This window comes from Myiozetetes cayanensis, unplaced genomic scaffold (assembly GCF_022539395.1).
Source record: "Myiozetetes cayanensis isolate MyiCay16 unplaced genomic scaffold, myiCay2020 scf2-11, whole genome shotgun sequence".
Taxonomy (NCBI): Eukaryota; Metazoa; Chordata; class Aves; order Passeriformes; family Tyrannidae; genus Myiozetetes; species Myiozetetes cayanensis.
In genome coordinates, this window is record NW_026087411.1 from 26,041,842 (window position 1) to 26,057,910 (window position 16,069).

General features: G+C 36.0%; 1 protein-coding gene across 1 annotated transcript in view; it reads left to right on the forward strand.

Moving 5' to 3' along the window:
• The window catches only part of CAMKMT (calmodulin-lysine N-methyltransferase), a 210,934-nt gene that overhangs the window by 187,954 nt on the left and 6,911 nt on the right, over nt 1–16,069 (forward strand). Inside the window, exons 8-10 of the mRNA XM_050314356.1 lie at nt 2,234–2,308; nt 9,367–9,430; nt 15,556–15,687. Coding sequence (XP_050170313.1) covers nt 2,234–2,308; nt 9,367–9,430; nt 15,556–15,687 — 271 coding nt within the window. The remainder of the gene's footprint in view (nt 1–2,233; nt 2,309–9,366; nt 9,431–15,555; nt 15,688–16,069) is intronic.

The window sequence follows — 16,069 nt, forward strand, 5'->3', positions numbered from 1 at the left end:
GTACTTTTAGAAAATTTGTGGCAAAGTTGATTTAAAAAATCTTGTGTGTAAATTTGTCATTGGCCTTTGCATAATTGTGATGTCTTCAGGAAAGCAACTATACTGAAGCTAGAGACCAAAAGCATCCCTGGTTCTGGATCAGGAAAATGGAGAAGGGTGTACGGCCCTTAGCTCACTCCTTCTCACAGTACACATGCCAGTCATGTTGCACCACTGCTCATGCTCCTGGCAACCTGTCAGTTCCATATTTTGCTCAGCACCATGGTTTATGAGCTTTTACCTACCCACACAAACTCCTCTTGCCTACAGCAGGTGTGCACAGAAAACTCTGTTTTGGCTGCTCAGCAGAAACCTGACAGTAACATAAGGGAGGGTTGGTGGGGTTTTTTGGGGTTTTTTGTTTTGTTTTGTTTTGTTTTTTTTCAGGAGGAGGCACCTATACTGCCTTCCAAACTGCATGTGTGAAACATAGTAAGTATGTGGGTTAAAAAAATCATAATTCAAATCTCTATAGTCATACTGATCAGATCTCTGTTTCTGCAGCAATGAGAACCAAAGGTGGCCTTTTAAGGCTCACAGTTCTTCTACCAATTTCCAGTTCTGCTTCAGGATTCTTAAAGTATTAGAGTGCGTGCTTTAAACCCACAAAACTTACCTTTACCTAATTTTCACCATTCTAACCTAAGTTTCCACGGAAACAGGGTTGAAAAAGCTGCTGGTAGCCAGCAGGCAGCCAGCAGCTGAGAGTGAGAACTCTCCTTTGTCACTTTCCACTACTGGATGCCTGCTGCGTGCCAGTGTGCAAAGCTACCTAGGCTTCTAAAATCTGGATTACTTTCAATTTGAGGAGGAAAAATTAAATTAATCTACTCTTTTCTGTCTTTGGATTGTCACAGTAAATTCCAGGAGGGCAAATGGGCTAATGAGTCCTGATCTGTTCAGTTACCTTGAGCCCCACATAACCAAAGCTTTCCCAACCAACTGGGCCTGTCCTTTCATAATTTCCATGTTTTAAAAGCATTCTGTCTCCAATTTTTTTGTCTTTGCACATTGTGGTACCTTAATTCTCTGTATCTATTTATCTACATATTTATGAACCTTTTTTGCATACAATATATCAGTGTACAAAATTCCCTTTTTTTTCCTGTATACTTAGAGAACATTTCTGAATGAACACATTATAAACTGATCCTCGGTTAAATATTAGGAGTAGGATGTGAATGGAGATGGCTTTTAACCAGAAGTAGATTATAGCTGCGGGAAGACTAAAGGGTCTATTTGGTCAAGACTCATACAAAACTGAGATAAGCATGCACAACCTGACAAGATCAGATTAGATCCTTCCCCCATGAGTGCTTTTCCTATAAATATTTATCTACTTTCTATTATAAATAACCAGGAAATGAAAAAGAAGGATAGATTCCTTTTTAAAAATAGCCTAGAAATAGAAATGCAGCTTCAAATCTTCGGGGTAATGATATTTAAAGTATGCAGTACATTCCAATACTAGTTGCTATTTTTTTAGATGGGAGTAAAGTACTGAAATTCTTTGTGGCAGCTACATAAATCAGCAGCATTTATCAACAAAAAAAAGAACTTTGTACATATGTGAATTTTTGCCTACTACTGAGTACCTTAGAATTAAATAGCTTATCACCTATGAGAGAATAGGTGTTGACAGAGTCAGCACTGCTGTATTTTTAAGCTTGCCTGAGGCAACATAGCTGGCATTGAAGTTAAGCTTGGCATTTTTTCACCCTGTCCCTCCTCCCTTCAGCCCAAGTGAATGCTCACTTCATCAATGAGAAACACAACCGACTTGCCTGCCAGATGCAACAGAGATCCATGAATTCACATCTATCCTGCAGATTCATGTTTCATTCAGATTGTCAATACTTTGACTTCACTTCTTCGTGTAGTAGTGTTAAGGGGTAAAAATCTGAAGCTGTGCATGTGCCACTAATTCAGAAAGGCGTGTTTGTTGATGATACACTCATCAGAACCTGTGTGGATTGCCTTTCTGTTATAATGAAAAATAGCTCTTTAGCTTTGAGATTTAAAACCTTAAAAAATGTACAGAATATGATTTTTACCGTCATCTTTGAAAGTAACAAGTGTGCGCTTTTTAAAACACTTCGGTGTCACATAAGAATAGTATTAGTACTTTAAAAATCTCCAGATGAAAAATGTAAGTCCTTTTTTGTTTTTTATTTTAAATCTTTTTTTCCTCTAGCATTCTACGATGGGATAATGAGACAGATGTCTCTCAACTGGAAGGACATTTTGACATTGTTATGTGTGCTGACTGGTAAGTACATAAAAATCATAAAACTCATGTTAGAAAAATAGCTTTGCTGGAGTAATTGTACTGTGCTGCTTGCTGATGGCTAAGCAAAGTCAACAAATGAAGCACAAAGCCACCTTAACCTCAACAAATTAATATTCATCTCCATGTGACAGTTATAAGGTAGTCTTCTATCACACAGTAACTTCTACCACATTATTTCCCAAAGATTGATTTTGAGAAGCATTTCCATTTTCTGGAATTGCCTCTGTTTCATGCTTGACGTATCAGTAAATGGACGACTTAGGCAAATTGCAAATAATTATGGCTCAGTGAGGAACAGTCTGGAGAAAAGGGAGTTTATCAACACAAACAGCTCAATTAGCTTACTTCTTAGGAAAGATCTGACTATTGATATAAGGGGATATATTTTTTGCTCCCTGGAATATCTTTCTAAGGAAAAAGAGATTTTCAAATCTCTTTTTCCCCACCACTACATTCTGTTCCTTAAATCAATTTGGCATCAATATTTGTAGATATAGGCTTTATATTATTTATACAGGCACATGTTAACTATAAGATAATTCATAGTAAGAAAAATCAGAGTACTGCTCTTAATTTATGAAAGGTAGATACATGTTGCATTATGGTGTATTGTTTAATAATTTATGCAAATAGATTTGATTATTGACACAACCCTTTTCTGATACTGCATTTTTGGGATTGTGCTGTGCTATATTTGCTGCATGCCAGCTTTAAAAATGGTACATTATTAATAGTTTGTGTTATAGAGATGTAGACAGTGTAAAAAAAGAGCTGTGCAAATTTTATTTAGCAGACTAGATGTTTTTAAACAAATCTGTTTCCCTTCTTGGATATTTGCTCTTGACCCTTTAAATGTCCAAAACAAAAAAAGAGCTGTTTATGTTTTGTGGTATGTAACTGTTGTGAGAGACCAAATTCTGAAAAAAGGGACTTGCTAGGACAGCTCAGTTCAGCAAATTTCTGTACCTTACTAAGAAATAGTTAAAGGAAAAGGCAAAGGGAAGTATGAAGCTGTCTATTGTCTTTTTAAACAATGTTCTTTTTTAAGTGGCTTCTTATAAAAAAAAAAGCTAAAGCTAAAGCTTTTTTTTTTTCCTTTCATATTTTGATATTAAGGGAAACTCTTCTTACCAAAGTTATTGGTTTTGTATAGCACTGGAGAAAGTGTATTTAGTGATCTTTTTGCCATTTTCTAATACTTATTTGTTGACAGAATGCAACAGTGCTTCGTTTCTCTTAGAATTTAATTTCTGAAAAGTTCTTTGTTCCCAAAAAGGACAGAGAAGGGTTTCTAACTAATCGCTGATAATGTGCCTCAGAGATGCATCATCTGATTAAAATAAGGAGCTAAACAACACCATATGATTTCAGCAAGTAATTTAGTAAATGCCTTCCTCACCAAATATTAGAATGGATACTCCAGGTTTCATTGCACAGATGAAGTTAATGCTGGACAGGATTAGATCAGATTAAGTATGAAAGTCAGATCAGAGTGCTGGCGGACATGAGCAGGAGGACAGCAGTCTTCTCGGAGGCTTAGACAAGGCTCACATATGGATGTTCTCCAGATTATGTGGGTGAAGCAAGGTCTTGCCAAGAGATTTAGAGTTAAATTTGTTCTTCACACAAATATCAAAACAACCTGGCTGTGCCTTCTCTTGTATTCTTGATACTCACACCATGTCATCCTATTTGTGCTGGGAGTACAGCAGAGTGGAGCAAGACTTAAGTTGTTTTTTTCAGTAATATTGGTGCCTAATACTCCTCCCAGTCTGTTTGGAAATAGTGTAGTTTCTTTAGGAAACAAAGAATCAAACATGACAGGTAAAATACATAATGCATTTGCAATCCCTGCATTTTGTACATTTATTTTGAAGCACTTAAGATGCAGGTAAGTGTATAAATATTTATAGATTTCTAAAAAATAAATAGAAATGTGCAGGTTCGTCTAACGTATGTGATTTTATTCACAAATTATCTGCATTTTCTTATTGCAGGTGCCCATATATATATAGTCTAATAAGCATGAAAATCCCTTCATTGTTTGTTTCTTTTAGAAATCATTCTTTTAGTTATGGACACTAGATTTTCTGGTACATGAAAAGGCTGGGGAAAGAAATGTTCCATGCTTTATCAAACTCAAATCATCTTTTCATTTTCATGTACTTCTCTTCTGAGATACAGAATCGGTTTGAGAACAGTTGGCAGGATTTTTGCTCTCTGAATTTTTTGGGCTGCCATTGAAGAGGGGAAAAAAAAAAAAATCCCTTTTCTTCTAGCTCCTCGGCTGAAACCTGAAGTATGCAGTGATAAAAACAGATAGAATAGATTGCATTTAGTTTAACACCATCATATAGCTCATTGTCAGTCAATAAAATCTGAGATTAGAACAGAGAACTAAAAAGCAAAAAATCGGAGTTCAAATATTAGGTACATGGATAAATTTTTATTGAAGTATTTCCAGCAAGGGTGATATTGTCTGATTCTCTGAATAGCTAACCAGTGGTACTGCTTGATCCCATTTACATGAAAACAAGCTCTATTCATAAACATATTCCAAATCCACATGGAGATTCAAGGAAAAATGTACATGATTACAGCAAGCAGGGATATGTTTATATTCATATATTTACAGTCAGACTTTCATAAACCTTGTGTACAGGAGTGGAAAATAAGTTATTTCCCAGAACAAACAGTCTATTAGTTAACAGCTAAATTTAGTAGCTCAACTAGATTATAAAATAAATAAGAGGCAAACTGTGAAAGCTAACCATTATTTAACCATTCAGGATTTTGACAATAAAAATAGTTTCATGGTTCAGCAGGTCCGAAATAATTTGTAAAATTGTAAAATGTCAACTATGAGATAAAAATAAGGAAAAAAAATCTTGGTGAGGCTGCACCTGAAAGGAGGATACAGTGAAAAAATAGTGAAATAACAGAATCTTTAAAGTATATCCACCCATCTCATATTTTTGAGGGGGAATTTTAGGGCCAGGTGAGAGCTTCCAGAATTTTTTACTTTCATTTGACCTACACTTGTGGATATAAAGTCCTACAGGTTCTGGAATTGTGAGTATGAATAGAAGAGGAGAAATAACAGATGCCTCTATGGACAGGCCAAAACAAAGACTCTTCCAAGGCTCTTGTGAGCCTCAAATTTCTGATTATTGAAATAGTGTATATACTTCCCTTTATTGAGAAAAAAATTCTGATCTTTTTAGTTCAAAGAGAGAGTCAAAGCCAGTAGGACTGAGACAATAAAAAAATCTTTATCTTTCACTTTATTGTAAAACAAGTTTTCACAAATAATTTAATGTGGAGGTGGTATAAGGTTTATACCCCCATATTGTTGGAAATGCATAATATTTATTATTTACTTACAGTGATTGTGTTCCTGAAGTTTGGCACATGCATAAGTGTTCACACGACAGAGGCCAGGGGGAGCTATCCCACATTACTTTCACTGCTGAGATTTTTGCTGAAGTCATGGGGCGTTGTGGCTTCACCAGGAATGTAGAGCTGAACTGAAAATATTCTTTAAATACCTTAAAATACGTTATTTTGTGTCTATTAGTTTATTTCACTAATTATAAGGAGATCTTTTTGCCAGAATGCAGTAAGGCCTCTGTCCTTCTTCCATTTAAACTTATTATTCCTTTTAGGCCTGATTTCTTGCACACACTTTCAAGTGCATTGGAACCTGACCACATGGAAGTAAGGGGTTTTTTCAGTTTATATCATCCATGTAGTTGAAGACAAACAAAAGGATAAATGGCTCTGCACATTAGACACTACACATTTAATAGTGTCTGAAGTACACCTCTAAACCCATCTCTTTTAACAATTGCAAAGCACACAAAAAGAAAGATATGTTCAGCATGAAACAAATATCACCATGAAGCAAACTGAGAATCTACTTGGGTTTTTTATTTGATTCCTTGTGGCTTACTGTTATTACTTCTGTACAGTTTTGGTATAAACTTTTTTTTTTTTAATGGTAATTTAAAATGTAAAAAAAGAATAAGAGAAGAGAGGTGACAAGGTTGCCTGCCTGTTCATCAAGATTTCACAGGTTAAGAGCATTGCCTAAACAAAGACCAGATCATCAACTGTGTTCTCACCTCTCTAGTGCTGTGATTCAAAGCTTCCTTGCTGACCCAAGAAAACCTTGCTATTCCTGTCCTGAGCTGCTGCTTTCACAGTGTCCTCGCTGTGTAAACATGGCAAGCTAAGCCAAATTTGAACTGAGGTGTGAGAACTGAGCATGAATGGTTTGGAACAATACATTATTTAATTTTACTCAGTGGTTCACAGAATCACAGAATTGTTAGGGTTGGAAGGGACCTCTGGAGATCATCTAGTCCAATGCCCCTGCCAAGGCAGGGTCACCTAGAGCAGGCTACACGCACAGAACGCGTGTGCTGTGAGCTTTGAAGGATGCTTTGGGGTACATTTTCAGTGTGCTGTGGTAATATTTAGTCATACAAATTCTACCGGTAAGAGAAATTGCGTGACTAAATCCCCTTGCGTGGGCCAAATCCTATGCTGTTCCTGTCTGCAGCATAGATTATCTAATGACTTGTTCACGATTTTCCTCATTCAAAGCATCCCCTGACTCAGGTGGAGGACAGAGATGTTCCCTGGAGTCACTGCATTGCATTAGCATTGCTTCCAGTCTTCTCTGCTCCTTCTGGTCAGAGTGCATGGCTCACAGAGCAACAGTTTGGAAATCACAATATCAAACTGTGTTCGATTAAGTAGGTCATGTTCCCAGGGAGAGGCCTTTTGGAGGGCAGGGACAACTTGGGACAACTGTCTCAGGTTATCTAGGTTTCCTAAGGTAAGAGGGCTAAGAGTTTACCTCCCATACCACTAAAATGTCAGCTGGGGTTGGACAGAAAAGGTATTATTGAAGTTGTCTAATCTAGCAGGTCATGTAACCCTTTAAAGTTCTCAGGCACTCAGTTCTCAGTTTTTGGTGGACAAAGGCCTGTAGTTCTCATTGTGAAGGAACAAGATTGGTAGCAGCAGTTGTGCCCCTATCTCATTGTAAAAAGAGAGAATGGTATTCAGGTCCATGAAAAAGAGATTTTAACACTAGTAAGCTGCCCCAAGATTGTGTTTCCACTACACTACTTTCAATAATAAAAATAGTATAAATGCACTTTTCGTTTGGAATGTACTTCTGTTTACACAGGATCCCAGGAAGTCTTAAATGTATGAGTACTTGTGGTGATGTTGAAGAAAATTAATTACTTTAAGTTATTCTTTTGGGAGAGGACTCATGTATTCCACTTTTTCTGCAGGTTGTTAAGTTCCCAGTGAAGTAGAGTCTCATGACATCTATCTGTATAGGGATCAACCTGAGGTGAATGTCATTAAAACACCCAAGAGACATCAGATATAAGAGCTGCTCTTTCAATGAATTAAATTTAACACACATTTTTTCAATAGGGTTCTTCCAGTAGGATGAATCAAGACTGAGGGGGAGCCATCATGCACAAGTTTAAATTTTCTTGTGAGCCAGGCTATCAGAGAAGCTGATAGCTAGTACTTCATATTCCTGAGAAGAAATTCAGGAGGTCATACTTCTCTATTAAATGTTCTTTAAGATGTATGTAGATACCCATTCTACCATATTTTCTCAACATTGTGAGGTTCTGCCAGTTTTTACAGATGAAACTTAAAGTTTTCTGATAGACTTTTTTGGTTTTTTATTCCCGAGTAGCAAAACTTCACAGCTCTTAAACAGCTGCTTGACTCTATGATATGTAATATTATATCCTCCTTGGTAGCTGTGGAGTGTCCTTACCTAAATATCTACACATCTTCTGTTCTTGATGAGAGGCCTGTGGTTGGTAGATTACTTTTTTTCTCTTTAGAGTTTCCATATAGTCTTCATGTTCTTTTAGAAATTCTAACCTGGAAAAAAAAAATTACCTGCATCTTTTCAGAAAAGAAGTTTGAGAATAAAAGGAAGGGGAGTATAGGAAAAAAACATAGAGAATGGACAAAATGCCATGTAGTCTTAAACTTGAACTTGACACAAGCTGGGAAGCAGTTTTATTACAGAGAAAATGTGGGGGAAGAAAAAAAGAAGAAAAAAAAAATCGCGTTATCTGTGGCCTGCTTGATAGAGTTTCTTATCTGAATCACCAATATAAATGCAGCCCACAGTAGTAAGGACTGAAAGGCATCAGTTGCTATCAGATGGTTGTTCACTAACCATTGTAAATGCACTCATCCACAGTAACTACATGTCCACAAATATCTAGTCAAGAGTGATTGGCACCCTGGTTGCCACTATTAGTATATACATTAAGGTACTGAGGGGCATGAAGAATGAATTATCCCCTCAAATCATGAGGTAATCACACCAAAATAGGGCTGAGCGTGTTGGCAACATTGCATGGGAAAATTGACTCTGCTGCTATCCTTGCGGGACCCATGCTGGAGATGAAGGATTGCACTCTTGAGAGATGACAACTCTGTACAATCTAGGCCATTGTATTTGAACAGTGAGAGAGAGAGGAGGTAAGATCCTGTAAATCTTTATGGGGATAGATAGAGATAGATATATAAATATAACAAATATGCTTACTAAGTAAGAATTAACGCCAAAACTGTGAAAGTAAAAGGAAAAAAAATACCCTTAATAGTAACACCTGAAATACAAGAGAAAACACTTTAAAAAACTCCCACCCCCTTGTATAAAAAAAATATGTAAAATGCCAACTTTTTATATTGATCCTCATTTCTGATACAGTACTATTTTAAGAGCTAGCATGTGTGATCAGTGAATTTCAGCTATATGAAGAGCTATTTCATGCTGATAATTTAGCTTTGGTTTAGATTGTATTTGGTTTTATGTATTTCTAATGTAAAAGAGCCTGCACTGGATAGAAATGTAGACCACAGTTTCTCTTTTACAGCATTGTGTAAACATATGTAATTAGCCTTGTACTTATCTGCATTAGTATCATTAGAATTGAAAACCCATTTTAATCTGGATTCTGTTCTCTTCTCAATGTCAGCCTGTTTCTGGACCAGTACAGAGCTAGCCTTGTTGATGCAATAAAGAGATTACTCCAACCCAGTGTAAGTATGTTTCTATTTTCTCCTGAACACTGGCTTCAGAATAATTAGTCTGTGCACAATGATTGAGAGAGTAATGGAATGGCAGGATTAATGTCATGTAATACTTTAATACTTATTATGTCCAACTTCAATTGAGTCTTCTAATCTATCAGATTCTTTCCTAATCATAAACTAGGAAACTTCTTATACTTGGCCTTCTGATAAGGAACACAGTGGGTAGTAAAATAAATGAAACCGCTTCAAAGATAGCGTCAGATTATTTTTATCAAAGCGTTTCTCAAGTATTTTCCTTTGATAATAATGTCTTCATATTAAAGTAAAATACAATATTGAAAGTTTTTATGTTGGCTTCTGTCATTTTTAATCCCTTCAATTGTAACCTTTGTCATTGTGTATTTATTTATTCTGAAAGAATATTTTTTCTTTTCATTTATGTTTATTTAAAATATTAAAAAACCCTTATACATGTGCTGTGGCTTAAAATATTTTTTCATTGAGTATGCTATGTGTTTACATGTTTTATACCTTAGAAAATAGCGAAATTATGCTCTTCATAAAATGATTATATGTTCTACATGAGTGTCACTCAGGAAATATTTTATCAATCTAAATCTGTTAGTCTGTTTAAATCAGAGAAACCAACAGGCAAAAAAATCTGGTATATGCATATATAAAATATATATATAATATCAAATCTCAAAAAAATTGGAATATAGCAAAATGAGAAAAGGAGAAAACATGAAGTAATTGTTTTAAGTAGGAATTTGAGACAGGAATTTTATCTCACATGGTTAACATCCAAATCTTCCAATAAAGTAAACTTTCCATTTCAAAACAAAAGTATTTCCTGCTAACAATGCATTCTCCAAACTTTATTTAAAATTTGTATTGTACTTTTTGTACAAGAGATTTTCTCTGCAGAAGAAATAGAAGACCCAAACATGCAAAGGCTTAAGAAACGGAGTCATTTTAGTAATGTTAGTAATCCCATTCTTTGCTTAGAGTGATCAGGTTTCTATTCTTGGTTCTATCATAGACTTTCCTGAGTGACCTAAGGCAAGTTACTTAAGACTGAATTATTTTAATGAGCTGTGGGGCAAGGCTGCCAGGAAGACAGGAGACACCCTGAGGAAAAGGTTACCCAGATATTTCTGTCAGTGGCAGTAAGGAGAGGTTAAGCAGCTCTTGCCCAGAGTGACGCGTTCTGACTTTTATGATGTACCAACACCTGTGCAAGTGTAATAATTTTTGGGACCACAGGTGATCTGGAACACAAAGCTGATCCCAGTTAAAAAAAAAAAAAAACCAAACCCAAAGACAAAAACAAAAAGATATTTATTTTCAGGCCAGATCCAAGTCAGAAACAGGTTCTTCAGGTATTCCCATAGGCCACTGTACTGGTTCTGTGGAAGGACACTGAGGAAGAAAAGCATGAGCAGCAGGAAAAGTGTAGAAGAGGTGCACTGGTAACTGTGGCCTGGTTGGAGCCTCTAGCTGGAGTGGGAGAAGAGCTGTCAGTTGCTTTCTCTCCTGCTTATAGTTAAATGTGGTCTGGTGCTCTACAGTGCCAAAAACACATATACACATATTTCTGTATATGCATACACAGACACACACATTCTTTAGCTGGGCTGGTTAGCCCCACCAGAGATTTGATTTAAAAGGCAAGTCGGCCTGAATTTTAAGCAGTGTTGCCATCTAGGCAACAATGTAAATAATTTAGGAATTGTTAACCTGACTTTAAACCAAAACTGACCTGACTTTTTAACTCCAGTCAGCTTATTCAAATTCATTACAAGCCTTTGTTTTTCAGGGCGTATGAGCTACAGTCTTTGTGAACACAGAGGAGTAAAGGCAGATGGCTTTTTTCGCCTGTCTTCCTAGTTTTGCTTGCTTCAGCACATTGAAATTAATAGCATAGCCTGTATTAATAGCATAGCATTTATTTGCTGTGCATTTTAGGCCATAGTTTCTATTTCTTATCAGCAAAACTAACTTAAGAAATTCTTGCTCCTTGCAGGAATTTCTGTTGCAGAGTTTTGGACCGCTATCCAAACTGTCTTTTTAACTAAACTCAGTTGCCTAATCCACTTCATGAATGGCTACATGGATGGATATCCAGTTATTATTTCAAATTACTGTAATTCATAACTAAGAGGACAGCAAACTATTCTGTGGAGTAGAAGTTGGGAGTACAGTCATCTCAAATGAGCTCTTTTGTGCAAAATTACATGTTCAACAGAGATGCCTTCAAACATATGCTTTTGTGGTTTGAAAGACCCAAATATAAGCGTATACTCATTTGAGATCCCAAAAGAAGATACAGTCATGAGTACAAAATATTTATCAATTTTACTGTTTTTGTTAACCTGTACAAATCTAAGGATAACACCAGAGGACACGTTACTAAATGGCACTATACTTTGGCTTCTAAAGGAAAAATAAATTAATAGTGAACTCATTTACCAGTTGCAATAATTAAAAATGGCTTATGGGCATTAGTTTAGGCCTAAGCTAAGGCATAAGCTTTTTTGATTAAGTTCACTTTTCTACATTAATTATTTTGTATCAAATTTAGAAGTTGCATTTCCTTTTTGGTTTAGAAGAGTCTGGGGAAAATAATAACTAACAATACCAAAAGAAGAAGTGGAGTCAACAGAAAATAACAGGTGTCCTTGCAAAGCTGTCTTGAAGAAGAAATTCAGAACACATAATCTATGCTTACTGTTAGTTTAAAATTCATCTGTGGTATTTCCTTTTTCGTTAAGGATGTTATTTGTGGCTATTAGAATCCTTATGGCATGGAATGTTGTATTTTGGGTAATGTTTTGGTTTTCTTGACACAAGACTGGTCATTTCAGTCATCTGATTCATGGTATTGACCCCATGGCCAGTTGTATTGGCATAGGAAGACAGGACCAAAAATTCGCAGAGGCAGAAATAAGCAGTTCACAGAGTTACTGAGGGCTGAAATTTCTATCTGAATTTGTCACAGAGGCAGATGTCACCTGTAAACCAATTCAAAGAATTAGACATAGAAATTTTACATCAAACAAATTTAGCTTGAATGGCTATATTTTGTCACAGAGGCAGATGTCACCTGTAAACCAATTCAAAGAATTAGACATAGAAATTTTACATCAAACAAATTTAGCTTGAATGGCTATATTTTATTTCTCTCAAGCTACTTGAATTGATTTGCCAACATTTATTTTTTATGTCATTAAAATATACTTTTAATTTCAATCTCAGAATAAGCATTTGCTTATTTGCATATTTTCCTAATTAAGACCATTTTTTATCAAGGCTTTGATTCTTCTGAGGCCTATCCATTCAAAATCCCAATGAAGTCATCGGGATGCTATTGAGCTGTGATTAGTACCAGCAAATAAGACTGCATTTAATGATGATGATGAGTAAACTTGGTCATAGTCACATCCAAAATATGAACGTCTGTCCCATTGTCTTATTGTAGCATTTTACTGACACTTCAAACTATTATAACTGACATTTTGCTCTGAGTTGTGTTCCCAAGTTTAATGGAAGTATTTTCCCAGCTGAGGAAAGGCCATTTTGAACTTTCAACCTCACCCTTTAAACATTATCCTGGGAGACACTTTTGAATGATAATTAAACTTGGGGTATTCAATGAAGAATAGAACCAGGTTACTGGTCTAATTTTTTTATTGTACCTCAACCAAGAAATGAAAAACACCCATGAAAGTCACATTTTTTTTATAATTAGGAATGTGAATGAAGCCCTACAACAGGTAGCAGAATCACGGAGATCAGGCAGTTGACAAAAAAGTACTTTAAACCCAGATTATTATAGAGCAGAATTGAACACAGTACCTACCAGTTTTGAGGAGATTATTGTGGTATTAAACTTTAATCATGATATCTTGGTTTTTATCAGTGAGAACAAGAGCCTCAGGTATTTTAGATGCAGACTAAAGTCATCAGATGAATGGGTTTTTACACCAACTAAGGAGCTGGCCAAAAGTAACTGTGTAGTGATTTCCATAACAGGCCATTCCCCTCTTCTGAAGTTATTTCAAGATTTCAGGATTTTCTCTCTGAGTTTAAGAGATATTTCATACCGTGTTACATTCTATTTTGCTGTGTTTCTCTTTCAAATTTAATTTGAAGTAGTCTACAGAGAACATGAGAAGGAATGACCACATGGACTGTTGACTCCAAATGGAGTGAAGGGGTGCTGCTGTCTGAGCATTGCTTCCTCATCAGAACTGCTGGATCTGTGGCCAGTGTAGGCTGTGCAGCCCCCTTTCACGAGGTTTAGTCCTGTCTGAGGTCCCCATGTGAATCATGTAGTCAGTAAGCCCTGGGTGAGGGACACGTGATCATTACAGTGATCATGAAGATGAGGGACTCAGAGGAGTCTCATCCTTCTTATGCCAGGAAGAGTCTCTGCAGAACAACATTCTGGGGAGTGTGAGATGGCAGCAGGAGGAGGAGGTTCCTCAGCTAAAGGTTCCCTTTGCTGCCCACTTTTGTCTGATGACATTAAAGCATGCCAAGGATATGAGGGAACCGAATGTGAATTTCCTGTGTTTGATGTTTTTCATCCTGAGCTGAGCCTATATTCAGAGCTAGCATTTACATAAGCAATTCCAGTGCCTTCTACAAGAGTTACACCTCTTTGCACCTCGTATTTAGCCACAGAATTAAAGTTACAGCTACATAAATGAACAGAAGTTGAGTTGCTTTAGGTATTGGCCTAAATCTCCTTTGTGCTTAAATTTCCCATGAGAAAGATGAGGATAACAGTACTTCCCTATCTCACAGAGAGATGTTGTGAGAATAAATACAGTGCTGTGGTATTAATGGTTGGAATCTTTTAAGTACACATTGGTACGATATGTATTGATGTAGCGTTTTTATTGCTGTTTCACTGTGCATTGTTTTGGTGTACATATGTATGTGTAAGACACAGATTTGTTTCCTGTTCTTCTCACTAAGTATCTGTGTCAGTGTTGTAACTTTCCTGAATTCCTGTTGAAATTCTCTGTACTGATCACCCTTTTCCTGTGCTATAGAGATTACGTTTTCTCAAGCTAAATATACTTCTACAGCATCTGATCCTTTTATAACTTTTTTAGTTCCCTAAAAACATTTTTTGTCTCTTCGGTTGATTACAGCACCTCACAAATTAATCTTAGCTCTCTTTAACACAGAAGTTAAATACAGGAACTCACAGTAAACTTTGTGGCTCCCCTCAGTGTGATATGCTGTTGGCTGATATTAACCTTTGTTTACAGCTCTTTAACCACTTTTCTTTCCATGTGACAGAACACAGAATTCAGCCAATTAGAATTAATTATTTTTACAAATAAGATTCTGAGAGTTGTTCTACCAAGTAGGTTAGGTTTTGGGCAAGTACTTTGCACGGAGTGTCTAAAATATATCAGTCCAAGGTACAGTCATTTTTGTTTTCTTAAATACAGAAGGATGAACAAAAAATTAGGTAATGGACCATAATGTGTTGCCTCGGCATCATAAATGGCCTGATCATCTTGCAAGAACCTGAATTAGTATTCAAGAACATTAATTCCTGCTTTAAATGCAGTTTACCAATTTAGGGTCAAATTTAGTTGCACTGCTCAGGTAGTTTAAAATATCTTTGAAAAATTAATGATCAGGTTTGATTGGCCTCCCATTTTGCCTTGTTTTATATTGTAGTAATTCCACTGACAGTGAATGGGAGGTAGTCTTCTATGTGTGAGAGAGAAAAGAAAATCATTATTTACAGTCTTTGCGTGGTCATGAGCTAACAAATGGATTTTTCACTGAGTGTGTATTTTGTATACTTTTTCTGTTTTATTTTGGTAATCCACAGACATCATTATTATATGAAAAAAGGCAGATGTATGGCAGTTGGGAATTTTCTAAAGAAAATATTTATTTATTACTTTCTAGATTACGTTTGTTTAATCACAGAAATCTTGCATATTTTGAACAATTACTGTGTTACCGTATTTTAGTATTTTACCAAGAGAACAATTGACTTTTCCAGCTTAAGCATATTAAAAGCTTAGTCAGGTGTATGTTATATCTGGTTCTCTTCCAGTTTTTAAAATGTATAAATTCTCTTTTTAATGTTCCAGGGAAAAGCAATGGTATTTGCTCCACTCCGAGGGAATACTTTAAACCAGTTTTGCAATCTAGCTGAAAAAGCTGGTTTCTCTATCCAAAGACATGAAAATTATGATGAACACATTTCGAACTTCCACTCCAAGGTTAGTTTTCTGCTCGTGTTAGATAACACTTTAATCCGCGTTGCATTTTGAAGAGATCATGGTCCTTTTGGCAGGTAACCTAAATGTTTGATTAAAGTACTCCTTAGGTGTGCTGTTTCTGAACAGCTATTTTTGTATCTGATTATTTTGTGTGGTAGAGCCATCCTTTATCTCTGCATGTCTAGAAGAGTTTTGCAGAAGCACCTCCTGTTTACCCTTTTCATTCATAGAAATCTAATTTATGAGAGTCTTTTCTTGTTGTTGTTAGCTGCCTGTAAGTATACAGCACACTAGCATTTACATTTTAATAAAAAGCTTGCAACTTTTAAATAGGTTAAACACTGAAATGGACTGAAATAAATAGGAGGTGAATGTCTAATTG